Genomic DNA, 24,345 nt, shown 5'->3' with positions numbered 1-24,345 from the left:
GCTGTACACTTTAAGTGGTTAATTTTTCCTTTTGTGAATTTCACCTCAACTTAAAAAAATGAAAGTGAAAAAAAAAAGGTGGATCTGAAAAATATTTATGCTTCTTTGCTTTCCAGAGAAGCTGTTCCAGGCATCCAGAAATTCCTTATCCCCTTGCCCAAATAAAAGATGTGGAGATTTAGAAATAAACTTTAGCAATGTTAAATGGGGTCCTTAAACTCTGCATCCCTTGAAGAGCACTGGCCAACCTGTCTACTGCCCATCATTATTAACAATATATAATAATGATATAATAACATAATAACTTAATCATGTCATTATTATTTTCCACCCTGATTACACCATTGCAGGTCAGCAGGGTGAAGCAATGTGCCTGAGGCCATCTACCAAGGAAGGAGCAGAGGCAGATTCAAATGAGGTCAGTGCCAAAACCAGCTCCTTCAGTTGACGACAGGAAAAAAGCAAGCTGTGTGACGACGGGCTGTGATCCCTAAAGAGAGGAGGCTCTGTGCAGGCTTGTTATGCATACGAGCGAGGCTCAAACCTTTCTTGAAGTCAGAATGCAAGTCAGGGGACTGTGTGAGGAAAAGGGTCTCCCAGGTGCCAAACATGGGGGGCTCAAAATTGGTGGTTGTTGCCCCAGCGCCCAGGCCTTTCCTGTTCCTCTTGTTAGGTCAAGCTGTTTGATTATGCTGGGCACGTGAGTGCAGAGAACCCATGGGTGTCTCAGAGGGCAGGACCCTATCCTCCTCCTCCTGGCTAGGTGTGGCAGGGAACCACACAGGTCTAACCAGCCGCCCAAAGGGGTGACTTTGCAAACAGTGCTAGAGTCCCCAGCCAATGAGGGAAGGGGAGGCCAGGGCACACGAGGTGGGAAAGGACATTACTGCATTTTCTTTAAAAATTGTATATATTTTTGACTGTGCTGGGTCTTCATTGCTGGGCAGGCTTCCACTGGTTGTGGTGAGTAGGGGCCACTCTCTAGCGGCGGAGCGCAGGCTCCTCACTGCAGTGGCCTCTCTCGTTGCAGAGCACAGGCGCTAGGGCCCATGGCCCTCAGTAGCTACCACATGTAGGCTTCGTAGCTGCGACTCCCAGGCTCTAGAGCACAGGTTCAGTAGTTGCGGCTTACGGGCTTAGTTACTCTGCTGCGTGTGGGATCTTCCTGGATCAGCGATTAAACCTGTGTCTCCAGGACTGGCAGGTGGATTCTTTACCACTGAACCATCAGGGAGGCCCTACTGCCCTTTCTAAGCTATGCGTGTGGGATTGTTCCTGGGCCCCAAGAAGTTACAAGGACAACACAGTATTACTGTGTCCATCAATAGACGAAGGGGTGACGAAGTTGTGGTTCACACGTAAGACGGAATACTATTCAGCAATGAAAAGAAACCAGGGGCCGTTAGGCTCTGCCTCGAATTATGTATAGTGAAAGTAACCAGATGAAAAGGTTGCGTTTACATGGAATATCTGGGAGAGGCAAATCTATAGACTTAGCACATCAGTGGGTGCCTGGAGCTGGGGGGGAAGTGGGGATGGACTGAAAAGGAGCCATGAGAGATTCCCCTGGAGTGATGGGAACAGTTCTAAAGCTGGACTGAGGTGATGGAGGCACCACTTGGAAATTTCAGAGTATGCAAAACATCCCACAGTAAATCGAAACAAAATTAAAGTTTTAGAAAATCTGAATAATATTCAAAATTTTAAACGAAAAGAATTAAACCTAAACAAAACTTAAAATTTTTTTTGACTCTGCTGCGGCTTGCAGGATCTCAGTTCCCACCCGGGTATTGAACCTAGGCCACAGCAGTGAAAGCCCAGGATCCTAACCACTAGGCCCCCAAGGAAAACTCTGAAACTTAAAAAAATTTTACATCTAAATAAAATGAACATTTTTAAAATAAAAAATTAAAATTTAGACATTTGACATCTAAATAAAACAAAATATCAATAAAATGAAAATTTTAAATCAAAATAAAACTGTTTTAAAAGTAAAAATGAAGTAAAAATAAAACAAAAAGGCAGCCCCTAGCCCAGATGCTATGGCCAAAAGGTAACAAAAAATCTAAGCAGAAAAAACAAAAAACCTATGAAGTCAGTCATCACTAAAAACTGTACCTCTACAACCAGGTGTTGTGATATCCCAGATGCTGAATGTCCCTACATCCCTGATCTAAAGGATGTCTTCCGATTCATCTCTGTATTTATTTGGCTAGTTATCGATTTAACACTTGGGAGCTAAGTAAGGGCAGAGACCCACTCACTCTTGATGACAACTCACTCTTCAGGAGCTGCTCAGTAAGAAGAATTCCATAAATGTCTATTAAATCCACACTCAGAGGCAGTTATGGTTTGGGGACCCAGCTCAGTCTCTGGAGTCCAGAAGGGATTCAACTTCTCTAAGCTTTGGTCCAGAGATTCAGTGTTTTCTGCTTGAGTTCATCCAGTCTCTTTTCTGTGCATAGTCTCAACACATCCATGAATGGGTGTGTCTGTGTGCTAATAAGACATATTTACGAAGGCTTCCCTGGTGGCTCAGCGGGAAAGAGTCCACCTGCCAATGGCAAGAGACACAGATTGAGCCCTGGTCCGGGAGGATCCACATGGTATGGAGCAACTGAGCCACGCGCTACAACTATTGAGCCTGTGCTCCAGAGCCGGGGAGCTGCAACCACTGAAGCTCGTGTGCCCTAAAGCCCGTGCTCCACAGCCAGAGAGTAGCCCTCACTCCCTGCAACTAGAGAAAAGCCCGCACAGCAACAAAGACCCAGCACAGACAAACACATAAAGTTATTTAAAAATAAATAAAAAATATATTTATGGACATTGAAATCTGATTTTCATAGAATATTCATGTATCCTGAAACAGTATTCTTTTGGTTTTCTCCAAATTATTCATAAGGGGCTTCCCTTAAGAAGCTGCTTGCAATGCAGGAGACCCAGGTTTGATCTCTGGGTCAGGAAGATCCACTGGAGAAAGAAATAGCAACCCACTCTAGTATTCTGGCCTGGAGAATTCCATGGACGGAGGAGCCTGGTGGGCGACAGTCCACGGCGTCACAAAGAGTCAGACACGACTGAGTGACTTCCACAATCTATCTAATCATTCATAAAGGGGAAAATAACGCATGTAACTATTGGGCAAACAAAAGCTGCTTAGGTCACATAGTGTGCAATTCCCTTCAGTTGAAATATCCAGAACAGGCAAATCCATAGAAACTAATTAGAGCGGATTTGTGGTTACCAGGGGCTGGGGGAGAAGGGGATATGGAGCGCTGGCTGATGGGAACGGGGTTTCCTTTTGAGGGGATGGAAATATTCTGGAACTATATAGAGGGGATGGTTGCATAATACTGTGAATGTCCTCAATGCTCTGAATTTCTCACTTTAAAATGGTTAATTTTATATTATGTGAATCCCACCTTCATAAAAATCATACACACATATGTACACATCCATAATTAAAATTGAAATATATGGGAGATATGACGAACACTTTGTTGTACACCAGAAATTAACACAGCATTGTTAATCAACTATACTTAAACAAAATAATTTTTTTTAAAAAGAACAATATTCATGACATTTTCATACACACACACATACACACACATACATATTTGTAAAAAGCTACAAGCGAGGATGTACCAGCCCTTGATTTAGTCAAATAAAAATAGCTTCCAGGAACAGAGGGCCTCTTCTAGGAAAAGTTTTTTTACATGGGGTGTCTCTTATCTTCATTAACATGTGACAAGGTATTCTCATGCTCCTGTGATGGAAGAGGGACAAAGGTTCAAAAAAGAGAAGGCCATTCACTCAAAGTTACTGATCTATAAGTGCCAGGGCCAGGATCTGACCTGGGGTTCTGGTTCAGCACCCCCATTCTGTTCGTTGCTCACCATGCTGAACAGACCTGCTGTGATGATTAAACATGAGAAAATATATGCAGCTCTTTAGTGCAGGAGCTGGCATACAGTAGGTGCTTAATAATTGTTCCCCTCTCCTGTCCCTGCGTTGATGAGACTGAGATAGTCACAGCCTGACTGGTGAGGAGATGATGAAGGGTCCTCATAGAAATCCATCAGTCATCAACCAAACACATTCTGCAGCCTCCCTATACGCTCACTACTTAATTGTTCATAAGCGATAAGAAAACCCCAGAGACTGGAAGGCAAATTGGCAAGTGCCTTTTCTCAATGGGTCTCTGCCACAAGCATGGCAGCGGCAAGGTGGTGACCTGCAGGAAAAGCCCACTTGCAGGGTCATCCCTGCCTGCATCATTTCTCATCCTCGAGAAACACTGAGCCTCGAAACGTCGGGAAGCCGAGTTTGGCAACGTGCTGCAGAAAACTCGTGCAAACTTAAGCAGAAATACCCTGATTGCCCCAGCTGGGAGCCATCGCCCAGTTGCTGCTGTCATGCGACTGTAATTCCTCTAGAGCGTTCACAATTTGTCTTGGAAGCTCAGCTGTATTTTAAGTGACGTGTTTTCTGTAGAATTCCTGAGTGCTTGCTCTTGGGAGCTGAGCCAAGTACACACAATAGCTATTTGGGACAGAACAGCTGTTAAAGGGAGAGGCGATCTAAACTTGAGAAGAAAAGGGGAAAGAAGTACAGGATCCTAGAAATGGCCAGGACCCAGTCAAAAGAGACTGTAAGCTCTCTGTGGGCAGAAACAGAGCTGTGTACATTTTTATTTTCCTCTCCATGTCCAGTAGAATGTGGAGAGGAAGCTCAACATTTATTTGTTGCTCAGACTCAAAATTGCTGATTTGCAAGTTTTCTGAGTTCTTAAAGACAGCCTGGCAAGAGATGGTAAACGTGAAGCTGCATGCCTACTCCCCTGAAGAGCAACCCTCTCCAGTATTGCTGCCTGGAGAGTTTCATGGGCAGAGGAGCCTGGCATGCCTACTACCCCTACAAGGCTTCACTGGTGACCGACATCACTAATCGATCACAGCACTCTTTTCCAGCACTGAACCTGGATGTGATCTCAGAATCTGTGCAACCACAGTGCTCCAAACATTATTCATGGATCTGAGAGGCTTAGACTATTCATGTGGGGCTGCTAGGAGAGGGTGGGAGGACTGGGGAAAGAGCTGAGAGCAAGCACATCACTATCAAGAGACATAAACTTCCTGACTGGAAGAGAGGGCTGGTGGGGCGGACAGGGCCAGTCCCTAGCCTTTAGGAATTTACCCATGGCAGGGAGAAGGGTACTCAGCACCCACTGTGTGCTTCAGCATCAGCAGTTTGATTACTGACCATGCAATGCTTGGACACATGCCTAATTCTCCCCCGCTTAGCAATGGGACAGGCTGCTCGGAAGCTTTGCCAAGACACCCCAAGACTCCCCCCGTGGTGGTCCAGTGGTTAAGAATCCGCTTGCCAGTGCAGGAGATGTGGGGTTGACCCACGCTCAGGGAAGGTTCCCAGGTGTTGCTAGTAGTAAAGAAGCTGCCTGCCAATGCAGGTGATGCAGGAGACGCCAGTTCAACCCCTGGCTAGGAAGATCCCCTGACTAAGCCCATGCGCTGTAAGTCCTGAGCCCATGTGCTCCAGAGCCCATGAGCCGTGATGCCTGAGGCCCACATGCCCTAGAGCCCACGCCTGGCAGTGAGAGAAGTCTGTGTACCACAGCGAGAAAGTTGCCCCTGCCTGCCTCAAGTAGAGAAAGCTCACATACAGCCACAAAGACCCAGCACAGCCAAAAATAAATAAAATTTTTTAAAAAGGAGTAAGTCACCCCACTTGTAAGAGGTGAACTTGGGGGTCCAGAGCTCGTTTTCCAAAAGTATCATCCTCTGAGACATCACACATACCCACACAGGATGGGGCGCAGCCTGGATAGCAGGGAGACAGACCCGCAGCCAGAGAGGGGCCATGCCCCGAACTCCTCGGTGCCATGTCTCTCCCTCGGCCCAGGATCTCCTATCTGGCTCACTCCTCCATGCCCATAATCAGGCAGTAAGGACTCCTATCTCACCATGAAACTGAGGCTCGGTTACATGATGTGCCCACGGTAACACAGCTATGTGGTAACTCAAGCGCACATTCCTTCCACCCCCTGGAGGGACGCTGTGTGGGTTCCCTTCCCTGGATGCTCTGCTGAAGTGCCTCACGCTGCCCCGGGAGGTCCTCGGTGGGTGGCCATCACGTCGTCTTTGTTTCCACACCAGGTCCGCAGCTGGGCCCGGGGGACACAGAGAGTGAGGGGCTCCCTTTCTGAATGGAAACCAGGAAGGCAGAACAGCTGGTCACCATGACGTCTGAGCTTCCTGGGGCTGCCACCACACAATGACACAAACTGGGGGGCTTAAGATAACAGAAATGTAGCCTCCCTTTAGTCCTAGGAGCCAGAATTCCGAAATGAAGGTGCTGATAGGGTTGGTTCCTTCTGATGGCTCCGAGGAAAATATCTGTCCCAGGCCTCCCCGCTGGCCTCTGGTGACCCCTGGCAATCTCCAGTGCCCCTTGGCTTACAGCTACCAATTTCTGGTCTCTGTCCCACCTTTGTATGGCCTTCTCTGTGTTCGTGTCTCTGTGTCCTTTCTCTTATAAGGACACTTATCATTGGATTTAGGACCCATCCTCACTCAGGATGGTCTCATTTCGAGACCCCTAATTATTATATCTGCAGAGATCCCCTTTCCAATTAAAGTCACATTCACAGGAACCAGGAGTGAGGACTTGGACATAACTTTTGGTGACATATGTAACGTATTATCACCCACAGTGATGAGGAAGGTGTGCAGGAGGCTGGGTGAAGGGGAGAGAGTATAGACAATCCTGCAGGAGTAGAGCGCTACCTGCAGAAGTTCCTATGGCTGCAAGAGATGTAGCCGATCATCTGCTAGCTCATCCCTCTGGCGAACATTTATTGAGCACCCACTGTGTGCTGAGCTGGGCTTGAAGAACACACGCAATGGATCCAATATACACCTGGCTCCCATCCTCCCTGCGAGTGATCCACTATTTGTAGGAGAGACAAAAAAAAAAGCAAACAGGTGGATTAAAATAATGATCAATGGTGAAAAGGGCCATACAACAAAAATACAGGGGGTGGAGGAAGGCACTGTATGGCCTGGGGAGGGCTCAATATCTGTGGGGTCAAGGAGCCAGGGAAGCTCATATTTACACTGAAACACACAGTCAGATGAGCTGAGGACAGCCTTTTCAACAGAGGATGCTGGAGCCACTGTGCATCCACACGCAAAACCAAACTATCAGCCAAGCAACAACAAAGTTAACTCAAAACGATCGTTCACTTCAACATAAAATGCAAAACTGTAAATCTTCTAGATGATAACATAAGGGAACATCGAGATGACTTTGGGTTTGGCACTGACTTTTCAGATACAAGACCAAAAGCACAATTTGTGAAATGGAAAACTGATAAGCTAGGCTTCATTAAAATGAAAAACTTCTGTTCTACAAAAGGCACTGTTAAGTGAATCAAAAGACAAGCCACAGACTGGGAGAAAATCTTCACAAAACATCTACCTGGAAAGGGCTAGTGTTCAAAATACACAAAGAATTATTAAAATCCAATAAGAAAATTAAAAAAACAGTTAACAACTAGTCCAAAGAAGACATACAGATGGCAAATAAGCACATGGAAAGGTGCTCCACATCAGATGTCATCAAGGGATTGCAAACTAAAACAACAAGATACCACCAAACATCTATTAAAATGGCTGAAATATAAAAAAAATTGACACCAGTAAATGCTGACGATACTAGAGATGTAGAGATACCAAAGGAATATTTCATGCAAAGATGGGCACAATAAAGGACAGAAACGGTATGGACCTAAGAGAAGCAGAAGATATTAAGAAAAGGTGGCGAGAAAATGCAGAAGAACTATACAAAAAAGACCTCAATAACCATGATGATGTGACCCAGATAACCACGATGATGTGATCACTCATCTAGAGCCAGACATCTTGAAGTGTGAAGTCAAGAGGGCCTTAGGAAGCATCACTATGAACAAAGCTAGTGGAGGTAAAGGAATTCCAGTTGAGCTATTTCAAATCCTAAAAGATGATGCTGTGAAAGTGCTGCACTCAATATACCAGCAAATTTGGAAACTCAGCAGTGGCCACAGGACTGGAAAAGGTCAGTTTTCATTCTAATCCCAAAGAAAAGCAATGCCAAAGAATGTTCAGACTACCACACAATTGCACTCATTTCAAATGCTGTCAAGGTCATGCTCAAAATCCTCCAAGCTAGGTTTCAACAGTACATGAACCAAGAACTTCCAGATGTTAAAGCTGGACTTTAGAAAATGCAGAGGAATCAAACTGCCAACATCCATTGGTTCATAGAAAAAGCAAGCAAATTCCAAAATAACATCTACTTCTGCTTCATTGACTACACTAAAGCCTTTGTGTGGATCACAACAAACTCTGGAAAATTCTTCAAGTGATGGGAATACCAGACCACCTGACCTGCCTCCTGAGAAATCTGTGTGCAGGTCAAGAAGCAACAGTTAGAACCCGACATGGAACAACAGACTGGTTCTAAATTGGGAAAGGAGTACGTCAAGGCTGTATATCGTCACCCTGCTTATTTAACCAATATGGAAAGTTCAGTTCAGTTCAGTCGCTCAGTTGTGTCTGACTCTTTGCAACCTCAAGGACTGCAGCATGCCAGGCCTCCCTGTCCATCCCTGTCCTCCCTGTCCCAGAGTTTACTCAAACTCATGTCCATCGAGTCGGTGATGCCATCCAACCTATCTCATCCTCTGTCATCCCCTTCTCCTCCTGCCTTCAATCTTTCCCAGCATCAAGGTCTTTTCAAATGAGTCATCTCTTCGTATCAGGTGGCCAAAGTATTGGAGTTTCAGCTTCAACATCAGTCCTTCCAATGAACACCCAGGACTGATCTCCTTTAGGATGGCCTGGTTGGATTTCCTTGCAGTCCAAGGGACTCTCAAGAGTCTTCTCCAACACCACAGTTCCAAAGCATCAATTCTTTGGCGCTCAGCTTTCTTTATAGACCAACTCTCACATCCATACATGACTACTGGAAAAACCATAGCCTTGACTAGACGGACCTTTGTTGGCAAAGTAATGTCTCTGCTTTTGAATATGCTATCTAGGTTGGTCATAACTTTCCTTCCAAGGAGTATGTGTCTTTTAATTTCATGGCAGCAGTCACCATCTGCAGTGATTTTGGAGCCCCCAAAAATAAAGTCTGCCACTGTTTCCACTGTTTCCCATACACAGAGTACATCATGTGAAATGCCGGGTTGGATGAAGCACAAGCTGGAATCAAGATTGCCCAGAGAAATATCAATAACCTCATATATGCAGATGACACCACCCTAATGGTAGAAAGTAAACAGGAATTAAAGAGCCTTTTTGATGAAGGTGAAAGAGGAGAGGAAAAAAGCTGGCATTCAAAAATGCAACATTCAAAAACTGAAGATCATGGCTTCCATTCCCATTACTTTATGGAAAACAGATGGGGAAACAATGGAAATGGTGACAGACTTTATTTTCTTGGGCTCCAAAGTCACTGCAGATGGTGACTGAAGCCATGAAATTAAAAGACATTTACTCCTTGTCTAGGAAGAAAAGCTATGACAAATCTAGACAGCATATTAAAAAGCAGAGACATTAATTTGTCTGCAAAAGTCTGTATAGTTAAAGCTATGGTTTTTCCAGTAGTCATATATGGATGTGAGACCTGGACAATAAAAAGGCTCAGCACTGAAGAATTGATGCTTTCAAACTATGGTGCTGGAGAAGACTAATGAGAGCCCCTTGACAGCAAGGAGATCAAATCAGTCATTCCTAAAGGAAATCAACCTTGAATATTCTTTGAAAAGACTGATGCTGAAGCTGAAGCTCTAATACTTTCGCCACCTGATGTGAAGAGCCAACTCATTGGAAAAGACCCTGATGCTGGGAAAGATTGAAGGTAGGAGGAGAAGGGGATGACAGAGGATGAGTCGGCTGGATGGCCTCACTGACTCAATGGACATGAGTTTGAGCAAACTCTGGGAGATGGTGAAGAACAGGGAAGCCAGGCATGCTACAGTTCATGCAAAGAGTCGGACACGATTGAGCAACTGAACAACAAAATGCTGACAAGGATGTGGAGCAACCAAAATTCTCATTCATTCCTTGCTGATGGAAACGCAAATGGTACAGCTCTTTTGGAAGGCAGTTTGGTGGTCTCTTACACCAAGCTAAATACTGTCTTATCCTACAATCCATCAGTTGTGTTCCTAGATATTTATCCAATTAATTTGAAAACTTATCCAGGCAAAACCTGCACATGAAACTTTACAGCAGCCATAATCAATGCCTAGTCAACTGCAACTATATTGCCCCAAACTGGAAGCAACCAAGATGTCCTTCCAAGGTGAATAGACGGACTTCCCTGGTGGTCCAGTGGCTAAGACTCCACACTCCTAATGCAGGGGGCCTGGGATTGATCCCTGATCAGGGAACTAGATCTCGCAAGCCACAACTAAAGATCCCACATGTTGCAACTATGACCTAGTGCACCCAAATAAATACATAAAAATAAATATTTAAGAAATAATTTACTACTATCATCATTATAAAAAAATAGGTGAATGGACGTGAAAGTTGCTCAGTCATGTCCAACTCTCTGTGACCCCATAGACTGTAGCCCGCCAGGCTCCTCTGTGCATGGGGATTCTCCAGGCAAGAATATCAGTGTGGGTTGCCATGCCCTCCTCCAGGGGATCTTCCTGACCCAAGGATCGAACTGGGGTCTCCCGCAGATTGTTTACCATGAATGGATAAACTGTGGTGTATCCATACCATGCATGGTATGGATATAACCGGACTATTATTACAATGGACTATCATTCCTTGATACAAAGAAATGAGCTATCGAGCCACCAAAAGACATGGAAGAATCTTTTTTTTTTATTTAACTTTACAATATTGTATTGGTTTTGCCATATATCAAAATGAATCTGCTGCAGGTATACATGTGTTCCCCATCCTGAACCCTCCTCCCTCCTCCCTCCCCATACCATCCCTCTGGGTCATCCCAGTGCACCAGCCCCAAGCATCCAGTATCGTGCATCGAACCTGGACTGGTGACTTGTTTCATATATGATATTATACATATTTCAATGCCATTCTCCCAAATCATCCCACCCTCTCCCTCTCCCACAGAGTCCAAAAGACTGTTCTATACATCAGTGTCTCTTTTGCTGTCTCGTATACAGGGTTATTGTTACCATCTTTCTAAATTCCATATATATGCATTAGTATACTGTATTGGTGTTTTTCTTTCTGGCTTACTTCATTCTGTATAATAGGCTCCAGTTTCATCCACCTCATTAGAACTGATTCAAATGCATTCTTTTTAATGGCTGAGTAATACTCCATTGTGTATATGTACCACAGCTTTCTTATCCATTCATCTGCTGATGGACATCTAGGTTGCTTCCATGTCCTGGCTATTATAAACAGTGCTGCGATGAACATTGGGGTACATGTGTCTCTTTCCCTTCTGGTTTCCTCAGTGTGTATGCCCAGCAGTGGGATTGCTGGATCATACTCCGATGGCACCCCACTCCAGTACTCTTGCCTGGAAAATCCCATGGATGGAGGAGCCTGGTGGGCTGCAGTCCAGGGCGTCGCTAAGAGTCGGACACAACTGAGCAACTTCTCTTTCACTTTTCACTTTCATGCATTGGAGAAGGAAATGGCAACCCACTCCAGTGTTCTTGCCTGGAGAATCCCAGGGATGGGGGAGCCTGGTGGGCTGCCGTCTATGGGGTCGCACAGTCGGACACGACTGAAGTGACTTAGCAGCAGCAGCAAGGCAGCAATATTTCCAGTTTTTTAAGGAATATCCACACTGTTCTCCATAGTGGCTGTACTAGTTTGCATTCCTACCAACAGTGTAAGAGGGTTCCCTTTTCTCCACACCCTCTCCAGCATTTATTGCTTATAGACTTTTGGATCACAGCCATTCTTACTGGCGTGAAATGGTACCTCATAGTGGTTTTGATTTGCATTTCTCTGATAATGAGTGATGTTTAGCATCTTTTCATGTGTTTATTAGCCATCTGTATGTCTTTTTTGGAGAAATGTCTATTTAGTTCTTTGGCCCATTTTTTGATTGGGTCATTAATTTTTCTGGAATTGAGCTGTAGGAGTTGCTTGTATATTTTTGAGATTAGTTGTTTGTCTGTTGCTTCATTTGAAGCATTCAATGAGATTCATTGAATCTCCCATTCAAATGACATGGAAGAATCTTAAGTGCATGCTGCTGAGTGAAAGAAGCCAGTGTGAAAAAGATACATACGTTGTGATTCCAACTGTATGACATTCCAAGAAAGGCAAAACTATAGAACCTAACCCAGGACTTAGAGGCAGGGAGGGAGGGATTTTTAGGGCAGTAAAATGGAATAGCCATCATGGTCAACAAAACAGTCTGAAATGCAGTACCTGGATGCAATCTCAAAAACGACAGAATGATCTCTGTTCATTTCCAAGGCAAACTACTCAATATCACAGTAATCCAAGTCTATGCCCCAACCAGCAACGCTGAAGAAGCTGAAGTTGAACGGTTCTATGAAGACCTACAAGACCTTTTAGAACTAACACCCAAAATAGAGGTCCTTTTCATTATAGGGGACTGGAATGCAAAAGTAGGAAGTCAAGAAACACCTGGAGTAACAGGCAAATTTGGCCTTGGAGTATGGAATGAAGCAGGGCAAAGGCTAATAGAGTTCTGCCAAGAGAATACACTGGTCATAGCAAACACCCTCTTCCAACAACACAAGAGAAGACTCTATACATGGACATCGCTGGATGGTTGACACCAAAATCAGATTGATTATATTCTCTGCAGCCAAAGATGGAGCTCTATACAGTCAACAAAAACAAGACTGGGAGCTGACTGTGGCTCAGATCATGAACTCCTTATTGCCAAATTCAAACTTAAATTGAAGAAAGTAGGGGAAACCACTAGGCCATTCAGGTATGACCTAAATCAAATCCCTTATGATTATACAGTAGAAGTGAGAAATAGTTTTAAGGGCCTAGGTCTGATAGATAGAGTGCCTGATGAACTATGGAATGAGGTTCGTGACATTGTACAGGAGACAGGGATCAAGACCATCGCCATGGAAAAGAAATGCAAAAAAGCAAAATGGCTGTCTGGGGAGGCCTTACAAATAGCTGTGAAAAGAAGAAAAGCGAAAAGCAAAGGAGAAAAGGAAAGATATAAACATCTGAATGCAGGGTTCCAAAGAATAGCAAGAAGAGATAAGAAAGCCTTCTTCAGCGATCAATGTAAAGAAATAGAGGAAAACAACAGAATGGGAAGGACTAGAGATCTCTTCAAGAAAATTAGAGATACCTAGGGATCATTTCATGCAAAGATGGGCTCAATAAAGGACAGAAATGGTATGGACCTAACAGAAGCAGAAGATATTAAGAAGAGGTGGCAAGAATACACAGAACTGTACAAAAAAGATCTTCACGACCCAGATAATCACGATGGTGTGATCACTCATCTAGAGCCAGACATCCTGGAATGTGAAGTCAAGTGGGCCTTAGAAAGCATCACTACGAACAAAGCTAGTGGAGGTGATGGAATCCCAGTTGAGGTATTTCAAATCCTAAAAAAGATGATGCTGTGAAAGTGCTGCACTCAATATGCCAGCAAATTTGGAAAACTCAACAGTGGCCACAGGACTGAAAAAGGTCAGTTTTCATTCCAATCCCAAAGAAAGGCAATGCCAAAGAATGCTCAAACTACCGCACAATTGCACTCATCTCACACACTAGTAAAGTAATGCTCAAAATTCTCCAAGCCAGGCTTCAGCAATACATGAACCATGAACTTCCAGACATTCAAGCTGGTTTTAGAAAAGGCAGAGGAACCAGAGATCAAATTGCCAACATCTGCTGGATCATGGGAAAAGCAAGAGAGTTCCAGAAAAACATCTATTTCTGCTTTATTGACTATGCCAAAGCCTTTGACTGGGTGGATCACAATAAACTGTGGAAAATTCTGAAAGAGATGGGAATACCAGACCACCTGACCTGCCTCTTGAGAAACCTGTATGCAGGTCAGGAAGCAACAGTTAGAACTGGACATGGAACAACAGACTGGTTCCAAATAGGAAAAGGAGTATGTCAAGGCTGTATATTGTCACCCTGCTTATTTAACTTCTATGCAGAGTACATCATGAGAAACGCTGGGCTGGAAGAACCACAAGCTGGAATCAAGATTGCCAGGAGAAATATCAATAACCTCAGATATGCAGATGACACCACCCTTATGGCAGAAAGTGAAGAGGAACTAAAAAGCCTCTTGATGAAAGTGAAAGAGGAGAGTGAAAAAGTTGGCTTAAAGCTCAACATTCAGAAAACTAAGATCATGGCATCTGGTCCCATCACTTCATGGGAAATAGATGGGGAAACAGTGGAAACAGTGTCAGACTTTATTTTTGGGGGCTCCGAAATCACTGCAGATGGTGAGTGCAGCCATGAAATTAAAAGATGCTTACTCCTTGGAAGGAAAGTTATGACCAACCTAGATAGCATATTCAAAAGCAGAGACATTACTTTGCTAACATAGGTCCGTCTAGTCAAGGCTATGGTTTTTCCAGTGGTCATGTATGGACGTGAGAGTTGGACTATAAAGAAAGCTGAGCGCCGAAGAATTGATGCTTTTGAAATGTGGTGTTGGAGAAGACTCTTAAGAGTCCTTTGGACTGCAAGGAGATCCAACTAGTCCATCATAAAGGAGATCAGTCCTAGGTGTTCACTGGAAGGACTGATGTTGAAGCTGAAACTCCAATACTTTGGCCACTTCATGCGAAGAGTTGACTCATTGGAAAAGACCTTGATGCTGGGAAAGATTGAAGGCAGGAGGAGAAGGGAATGACAGAGGATGAGATGGCTCGATGGCATCACCAACTCGATGGATGCGAGTTTGAGTGAACTCTGGGAAATGGTGATGGACAAGGAGGCCTGGCGTGCTGTGGTTCATGGGATCGTGAAGAGTCGGACATGACTGAGTGACTGAACTGAACTGAAAACTGTTGTATATGATACTATAACAGTAGATCAATGTCATTATGCATTTGTTGCAACCCATAGAGTGTCCAACACAAAGAGTGAACCGTAAGGTAAACTGCGGGCTTGAATTAATAATATTGTATTGAGATTGGCTCAATAATGATGTATTACTGATACGTAACAAATGTATCTAACGCAAGGTGTTAATAACAGTGGAAACTGTCATGGGAGGATATATGGGGACTCTTTGTACTTTCTGCTCATTTTTTCTGTAAACCTGACACTCCTCTATAAAAATAAAGTTCATTAGTTAAGGGAGGAGGGGGTGGGAGATGAGCCAGAGCCCAGCAAGTGGAAAGTGAGAGGACTGAAGGCTTGGTGGAAGGCACAGAAGTACCAAAGCCTGGGGGGCAAGGTAATGTGCTTGGTGTGTTTCAGAACCTGCAGGGAAACAAGAGTAGGGAAGGAACAGGGATGGGCTGGAGAGAGCTGTAGGACGTCTCTGAGGGGAAGGAGGACCCAGGGGCCATCTGAGCAGAGGTCTGCGATTGTCTGAGAATCACACAACCTGGGAAACACATTCGCTTTCCCTTCGACTTCTGCTCATTATCGTTTGGGGAAATTGAGGCCCAGAGAATGTCAATCAGCAAAGCAATCAGCCCTTCAGGTAAGGTCACAGGATCTCATTAACACGTCCACCAAAGAAAAAGCATCTGCATGACTCTTACAATATCCCTGTGGGGGTAAGGCATTATTATGTTCTGTGAGCTCAGAGAGGCAAAGCTACTTGTTTGCGGTCACACAGGGAGTGGTCAGTGGCCAAGACTGACTCCCCACCATCACAGTGGCTGGCCGCAGGAAGCATGCTGGAGCTCAACTTGAAGTCATGAACTGTGACTGGGACTGAAAGCACCTCTGGGTGCCCCACAGCTGGCAAACAGGGCTTATCAAGTGTTTGCCTAATCCACAATCTGATGAATCACGATGAGATGGCACACCCCTGAGCTCCTTCCAGCTGGGAGGATCCAGGACTGTGGACCCCAAAGAGGGTCTCTTGGCATCTGTGTGATGGAAAGGCGGTCCCCCTGCAGTGGCCCTGGGCTTTGGTGGGGGTTGGGGGGTCCAGATGATATCCGTGACAAAGTCTCCTGACCCCAGGGAAGGTTTTCAGATTAGGAGCTGCCTGCACCCCTCCCCACCTGGTGGTGGGACTCTACCTGATTATGGACACCTCCAAGCCTGAACGTGGGTGCTGGTATCAAGAGATCAAGGCTGGATACTGGCTCCAGGTTACACCATGAGATACTCTCCCTTTGATACCCACTTGGCTCCCCTTTCCCCCACATCTTGACTCACACATCTCCTCTTGGGTGAGGTTCAAAATTCCACACATTCTCTTGCTCCCCGTTTCACACACACTCACTACCTATGTCCGGCTCCTGCTTTCCCCCAAATAGTCGTTCATTTGACATCTCCTCCCCACCCCCCATTACAGTGAAAGCCTCCAGGCAGGGATTTGCAAATGCGTTCCCAGTGCCCCCAGAGAACAGCACACAGTAACAGCAGGAGGGACAGTCCCTTCCTGGCAGGTTGTCAAGCATGGTGTGGGGCACCTAGGAGGCCGTGTTTAAGATGCTCCCAGGGGAGGCTTGTTGCCACTGGCCCCGCTGGTTCTAGGTCTGTGTTGTCAGATTCCTTGTCTTGAGTCTGTTCACTTACATGAGTCAGAAAAGGCACCAAGCCTGCGGACAGCTGTCAGACCTCAAGCCTCTCCCAGCACGTCTGGAATCTCAGTTTCCCCTCCCTGAAGGGCTTCCTTGAGACCGAGAGTCTCAAAACTTTAACACTTCTTGATATCATCATGAAAGCAGAGTGGTGGGCCTAGCAGTGGATCAGGGCTTGGTGGGTCCCAAGGAAATGAGCCGCTGAGTCTCTCCATCCATCGGGAGTCGAGGGAACACCACCCTGAGCTCGCCAGACCCATTACCCCCATCCATCAAAGATTCTGGGGACCCTTCTGTGACTGCGGGGCCCATTTCCCCATCCGTCGGGGACCCCGGTCCATTCACAGTCCCGGGTCCCCGATGCCATCCCCTGCTCCGGGTCCTCACGCAGGCGGGAGCCCAGGACTGGACAGCGGGGATCCCTGAGCGTCACGCTGCTGTTGTGGAGCGTGTGTTGACGCCGTCGCCTGGGAGACGGGCGGGGGCGGGCCCGGGGTAGGGGCGCGGCCTGGCTGCTCGCGCTAGGGGCCGAGCCGGCCGTGCAGGGCCCTGGCGGCCTCAGTGGCCACGGCCGCCGCCGCCCGCCGGCTTATATACCGCGGCTAAATTTAGGCTGCGCCCGGAGCTCGTCCCCATCCGGGACGCGTTTCCGCCGCCGCCGCCTTGGCCCGGCCCCCGCGCGCGCCGCGCCTATAAGGCTTGGGCGGGCCCGGCCGCGGCCCGCAGAGCAGTCCCCGCCCGCCCGCGCCCCGACCAGCCCGGCTTCGGGCAGCCACTCACCGGTGTCCCGAATCCGCGTCAGCCCCAAGTCCCAACCATGGCGCTGAGCGAGCCCATCCTCCCGTCCTTCTCCACTTTCGCTAGCCCGTGCCGGGAGCGCGGCCTGCAGGAGGTGAGGGCGGCAGGGACCGCGGGCGGCGGGGGCGGCTGGCTCAGGGTAGCAGAACGTGGGCTGCGGGGTAGGAGAACGCAGGCGGCAGGCACTGCGGGCTTAGGGTAATGGAAGGCGGGTAGCGGTCCGCGATCCCCGCCCCACCGCGCGCTCACGCCCGCGCCTATCGCCCTGTCACCCGCAGCGCTGGCCGCGCACCGAGCCCGAGGCAGGCGGCACCGACGACGACCTCAACAGCGTGTTGGACTTCATCCTGTCCATGGGGCTGGACGGCCTGGGAGCTGAGTCCGCCCCGGAGCCCCCGCCGCCCCCGCCGCCCCCGCCGCCGGCGTTCTACTACCCGGACCCCGGCGCGCCGCCTCCCTATGGCGCCCCCGCGGGCGGTTTAGTGTCCGAGCTGCTGCGGCCCGAACTGGACGTGCCACCGGGACCCGCGCTGCACGGTCGCTTTCTGCTGGCGCCGCCGGGCCGCCTGGTGAAGGCTGAGCCCCCTGAGGCGGACGGTGGCGGCGGCGGCTACGGCTGCCCGCCCGGCCTGGCCCGCGGACCACGGGGCCTCAAGCGCGAGGGCGCCCCAGGCCCGGCAGCCGCGTGCATGCGAGGCCCCGGAGGCCGGCCCCCGCCACCGGCCGACACGCCACCGCTCAGTCCCGATGGCCCCGCGCGCCTGCCTGCACCCGGCCCGCGCGCCCCCTTCCCGCCTCCCTTCGGCGGCCCTGGCTTCGGCGCGCCCGGGCCCGGCCTGCATTACGCGCCGTCCGCGCCTGCCGCCTTCGGTCTCTTTGACGACGCGGCCGCCGCCGCCGCGGCTCTGGGTTTGGCGCCACCCGCTGCCCGAGGTCTCCTCACGCCGCCTGCGTCTCCGCTGGAGCTGCTGGAGGCCAAGCCCAAGCGCGGCCGCCGGTCCTGGCCGCGGAAACGCACGGCCACTCACACCTGCAGCTACGCGGGCTGCGGCAAGACCTACACCAAGAGCTCGCACCTCAAGGCGCACCTGCGCACGCATACAGGTGGGCGGCGAGCTCGGGCTGGGGACCACTGCGAGGGCGCGCTAGAGGAAGGGCATGCTTAGGAACCCCCAGAGGGCGTAGCCCAAGGGTTGGGCAGGGGGCAAGGTCTTAGAAAGCCCCCTGGGGGCGTGGTTCGGGAACCTGGGGCGTGAGTGAGCCCCTAGATCCTCCTGGGAGCGTGGCTCGGGACTTTGGGCAAGGGTGAGCACTTAGGAAACCTAGGGGGGCCCTGTGTCTCAGACTGTTGCGAGAGAGAGCAGGCTTAGGAGCCCCCTGGGGGCTTGGCTCTAGACACCGAGGAGGAGCGGACAGGGTGCGCCTCGGACCCCGGGGGAGTGAGGATCGCGAGACCGGGGAGTGAGGGATAATGTGCCTAGGATGCCTACAGGTTTAAAAAGTAGCCGGGAGCACTTCGGAGAGCTGGTTAGGGGTAGGATGTGCGCACCCGAATAGCCACTAGGCAGCAGAGTGAGTACCGGGAGTCTCCGGCAGGAGGAAAACTAAGACCAGCTCTCGCCCTCTCCCTGCAGGCGAGAAGCCCTACCACTGCAACTGGGAAGGCTGCGGCTGGAAGTTCGCGCGATCGGACGAGCTCACGCGCCACTACCGCAAGCACACGGGCCACCGGCCCTTCCAATGCCACCTGTGCGACCGTGCCTTCTCGCGCTCCGACCACCTGGCGCTGCACATGAAGCGGCACATGTAGCCCGGACGCCCCCCACCCCCACCCGCGCGCGGCCGTGGCGGGTCCCACGCGCCGGGCACGGCCCCCTTCCAAACTGTGACTGGTATTTATTGGACCCAGAGGACCGGGGCCGGGCACAGCGTGGCCACCGAGGGGGTGCCCCTCTCCGCCCCCCCGCCATGATGCCCGACCCCCAGCAGAGACTGAAGGCCCGGTGGGAGAAGACCACGATCCTCCTTGACGAGTTTTGTTTTCAAAATGGTGCAATAATTAAGCGTCGTCTTCCCCCGGCCCCACCGGGTCTACACTAGAGGATCGAGGCTTGATGCCTTGTGAAAAATAACGCCTTAACTTGTACTGTGCAACCTTTTTTATAATATTGTACATAGAAACTGTGACATATTGTATTATTGTAAATGAGACAAGCGGGCATTTTGACTACCTGGTAGAACATTTTTATAAGATTTTGCTGGTTTTTTTTAATTAAAAAAAAAGTTTTGCATCGTTTGAAAAAAATCACAGCCCTGGTCTGGCCGCTTGGATAACTGGGGGCTTGGGACAGTTGGGAGGGGTGAGAGGATGTGGGGACAGGCAGCTTAGATGGAGGGCAGCCTGGCAGTGTCTGGGTGAGGGGAGTCCTGCCCCAGCTAGCACCCGGGGTTGCCAGTTGCAGCCCCCAGCTGCCAGGAACCTGTGGGTGTTTCTATAAATTTAAACACTGCATTTTAGGAGTGAAGGAGTTATTTTAAGGTTGATCCCTGAACCATAAATTGCCTGCTTTTCCCTAGAGCTGGAGAAACTGCTTGCTGGTCCCACTGACGTGGCCTTCTCTAGGCTGAAAAAAGTCTTACCTCTTTTTGGAAGCTTCTGAGGTTTTAGCCAAACTTTTGTAAAGCACAGTCTTTTTTTTTTTTTTTTTTTGGAAGGGGTAAAATGCTGAGTTTTTGACCTTCATTGCCTTTCACTAGTCTTGCCTTTTAGTAGAATTTTTTTTTTTTAAGATGAGTTCCCCATCTTGTTAGGAAAAAAAAATGAAATCCATGTTTGAGGGTCATGAATGGTGAATGTTCTTTTCCAGAGGAGAAAACAAGAGGCCCAGAGAGATAGCTATGGAACAGTGATGTCAAGGTGTCAACCTGGTCTGTCTGCCTCCCAAGGGTCCCCAGATCCCACTAGAGGGATTTCTGTAACAAGCCACCTGCTGCTGGTGTTGGAGGGTTAGAAGACCCTCCCCTGCAGCCTTTGTGTGACAGAGTCACATCAGAGCCCCAGCCTTGATGGTTGGAGGTGTCCACTCAAGAAGTCGTGAGCAAGACAGCATCCCCACACAGCCCCCTGGATGCCTCGGATCAGGCACGGAGGTACTGCTCCCTGCCAGGTTCCCCCTCCTCTTCCCCCTTCTCGGAGCCCTGGGTGGGTAACTATGGCCACTAACAATTGCACAAGTTGTTTGCAGAAAGTGAAAATAGCTTGTAAGCAGTGCCTGTTTTAAAAACACTGTTGCCCTGTTGCGACAGAGGCTGGGATTTCCTCCCTCCCTCCCTCTCTTCATCCTTCCTACCACCACCCCCCCCCCCCCCCCCGCCTCCCCAGCAGCCCTGGAAACAGCTGAGAGTGTTTGGCAATCCACAAAAAGCAGAAATGGAAGATGACAATCTGATTCATCTTTCTTGAGTCAATAGCCTGGACCCACTTCCGCTAGCGATGCAGGGCATGCGAGTGTGAGTGTGTGAGCCTCTGTATCCTCTCTCTGCAGCTTTTGCAAAAAAAAAAAAACAAAAAACGATTCCAGAGCAGAGCACTGGCCCCCTCTATCTCTGGAAACACGCCCTCTTTGCTCGGAGCTGGTTTCAGAGGCAATAGGAGTAGAAGAATGACTTGAAAGAGATTTTAAGTAATTTTTGGTAGGGTCCTTTGATCTTTCTCATTGAGTTTTGGGGTAAAACCATTTTTCTCACTGGCTTGAAAACACCTCCCAGAGGCCTCTGGCTCCAGTGAGAGGCTACTTGTGAAGGGACTGATGCTGCTGAAGTTTCTGTTTCCTGAGTATCTCTGACTGATACAATAGAAAGTGTCAGGCTCCTACACAGCTGTACCTTTCGGCAAAAGACACGGGCCTGCAAAGAGCCGGCTCACACTGATTAATGCAGAAACCCTCGCTTATTGTTTTCTCTGCCCCTTTCTGAAACCCAAAGCTTGACTAACATCTTCCAGATGAGTGGTTCTCAGCCAGTGGCAACCTGATCTCGAGATATTTGGGGTTGCCACAACTGGGGGATGCTTCTTGCATCCAGTGGGCGGGAGCCAGGGATGCTGCAGAAGCATTGTAGCAGACACAAGGCAGTTCGCTCCTCAGAGAGTCATTCGGTCCCACTGTCATTAATGTCACAATTGAAATGCTCAGGTTCCTAAACGATCATCTTCATTCATCACTTTTATCAGCGAGGAAGGGGCTCCATCTCAGGGAGCAAGCTTTCATGATAGACGATGCTACCCAGAGAAAAGTATGAATAAAACTTCACTGCTGGGCCCCGTCTCCATCCCTGTGAGAAGACGCAGAACACTTTTCCTTCCTGGTGTCCGCTTGAGAAACTACAAAGTATTAAACCAGAAAAAAAAAAAAAATAAGTTTTGCCCTTCATTCTATAACCCAGTTCCTATCAAAGGTTTTTTTGGAGAAAGGGATTGCTGGTCAGTGATTGAGTTGTTTTCACATGGCTGTGACTATCACTGTACCTTTTGTTTTTTTTCCAGGAAAGATTATAACTTTTTCCATCTATTTTCCTCCATGATATGGTTTTCTCATCGTTTTAAATGGCTGCATAATATCCCATTTAGATGGGCCAGGAGTTGCTTATGCAGACAAGCACTGGGCATCTGTATATACATGCTGGACCATATTTCAGATTGTCCCCCTAGGGTTGAAAAAGATAACAGTTTTGGAGGGCTTTGGGTATTGCCCAAAATGCTCTCCCAAGAGTGACTCCAGTGATGGGAGAAAGATATAGGAGCTGTTTTTCTCACAGGAGTTTCCTGTAGGTCAGGGAGGTCCAGGCATCCTGCAGAATGATATGGTGTGAAATGGGGGCAGGGAGAGCCTTCAAAGGAGGAGGTGAGTCCCAGTACACGCCTGACTCAGCACCCTACCCCATCAGCAAAGCTGAGCTAGCACCCAGATTCAGCCACGCCCTACAGGGTTTCCAGGCGAGAGGTCACTGATGCATGGTCCTCAGAGGCACCAGCACCAGGCAGGTGCCTGGACTCATGCTGAGCAGGTGTGTGACGTGTCTCTAGATATAGAAACAGATAGACAGGTAGATGGATATGACGGATGGGTAGATGATAGATCGATAGATAGATGATAGATGGATAGATATGATGGATAAATGAATGGATAGATGACTGGATGGATGGATGGATATACAGATACGATGGATAGATATGATAGATGAATGTGGATGAATGTATGGACAGATGATAGATATGATGGATGGTTGGATAGATGATGGTTAGATATAATGAATGGGCAGATGAATAGTTGAATAGATGGATGGATAGATGAATGAATGGATAGATGACTGGATAGATGGATGGATATATAGATATGATGGATAGATATGATGGATGAATGTATGGATGGATAGACAGATGATAGCTGATATGATGGATGGATAGATGATGGTTAGATATGATGAATGGATGGATGGATAGATAGATGATGGATAGATAGGTATGACGGATGGATGGATAGATGATAGATATGAAGGATGCATAGATAGCTGATAATCTTTCTCTCAATCTCTCTTCCTTTCCTTCTCTCCACCTCTGTTCCATTCTCTCTCTCTCTCTCAATCTGTCTCTCTCTTCCACTCATTCATTCAGCAAATACTCCCAATGCCTCAGTCCTGAGCAGAGTTCTGGGGAAGCAGAAGTGATTCAGCCTCACCTCATCACCCAGAGCCAGTATCCACAAGTGTTTGTTGAGTGACTAAGGCAGTGAGAACTTGAGCTGAGCTCTTGGCTGCGGCAGGTACTTTTATCCCTTAACACAAATTCTCTCTTTCAACCTTCCCACTAAGCTGTGGTGTGTGGGGGCAGAGAATAGCCACCCCCATCTTCCAAATGTGGATAGTGGGTGCCAACAGAGTAAGGCTACCCCCTAGCCCCGTGCAGGGGTAGGTGGTGGAAGCTGGGCTCAAACCCAGGTTGGCCCAATCTTGATATCACAGCTCCTTTCCACACCTGGAAAGACCTACATGCTAAACTGCATCAAACTTACCCTCTTCTTCCTGCACACTACCTGGCGGGCCTGGAAGCCCCCAGTGAGTACTTGAGAGGTTTCCCTCTGAATATCTTGGAAAACTCATATTCCAGAAGATCTTGGGCAAAGAGGAGCAGGCTCAGGAAACATAGGTGTCTGGGGGAAGGGAGCCTAACTGGGTGGATGGACTTACTTGAGATTTTGCAATATAAAGCAAAAGAAGGGAACTTCTCTGGTGGTCCGGTGATTAAAAATCTGCCTGCTGATGCAGGAGTCATGAGTTCAATCCCTGATCTGGGAAGATCCCATGTGCCATGGGGCAGCTAAGCCTGTGCCCTACAACTACTGAGCTCACACTCTAAAGCCTGCAAGCTCCAACTGCTGAGGCCTGTGTGCCCTAGAGCCCATACTCTGAAACAAGAGAAGCCACCAGGATGTGAAGACCACACACTGCAGCTAGAGAGTCGGCCCCAGCTTGCCGCAACCAGAGAAGGTTCACATGCAAAGGCCCCGTGCAGCCAAAACACAGACCAACTAGGGCATTGGACCCAGTGGCTCCTCTACATGGGCCACATATTGGGGACAATTTCACCTCCCCGGTAAAACCAGATGGTATCATATAGCAAGTTGTTATCATTCTAGAATAAGTCCAAAGATTTCACTGTGGTCTGTGGGGCCCCACCTCCTCCTGCCCAGCTCTCTTTCATGCCTACGTGCTCAGTCAGCCACACTCTTCTC

The 24,345-nt window shown here is 48.3% G+C and overlaps 1 protein-coding gene across 1 annotated transcript; it reads left to right on the top strand.

Moving 5' to 3' along the window:
• The first annotated feature begins 17,482 nt into the window (after positions 1-17,482).
• Positions 17,483-21,099, top strand: KLF2 (KLF transcription factor 2). The gene is made up of 3 exons (XM_055542071.1): positions 17,483-17,651; positions 17,836-18,661; positions 19,192-21,099. The coding sequence occupies exons 1-3, from the start codon at positions 17,577-17,579 to the stop codon at positions 19,365-19,367; spliced, it is 1,077 nt and encodes a 358-aa protein (XP_055398046.1). The 5' UTR covers positions 17,483-17,576; the 3' UTR covers positions 19,368-21,099.
• The last annotated feature ends 3,246 nt before the right edge of the window (positions 21,100-24,345 follow it).

This window comes from Bubalus kerabau, chromosome 1 (genome assembly GCF_029407905.1).
Source record: "Bubalus kerabau isolate K-KA32 ecotype Philippines breed swamp buffalo chromosome 1, PCC_UOA_SB_1v2, whole genome shotgun sequence".
NCBI classification, from domain to species: Eukaryota; Metazoa; Chordata; class Mammalia; order Artiodactyla; family Bovidae; genus Bubalus; species Bubalus kerabau.
The sequence above is the reverse complement of the archived record's forward strand: the minus strand, read 5'-3'. Positions and strand labels throughout refer to the sequence as shown.

Coding starts and splice junctions, on each gene's coding strand:
- KLF2 (XM_055542071.1), top strand. CDS start 17,577: ATGGCGCTGAGCGAGCCCATCCTCCCGTCCTTCTCCACTTTCGCTAGC. Junction 17,652..17,835: donor GGGAGCGCGGCCTGCAGGAG/GTGAGGGCGGCA, acceptor TGTCACCCGCAG/CGCTGGCCGCGCACCGAGCC. Junction 18,662..19,191: donor GCACCTGCGCACGCATACAG/GTGGGCGGCGAG, acceptor CTCTCCCTGCAG/GCGAGAAGCCCTACCACTGC.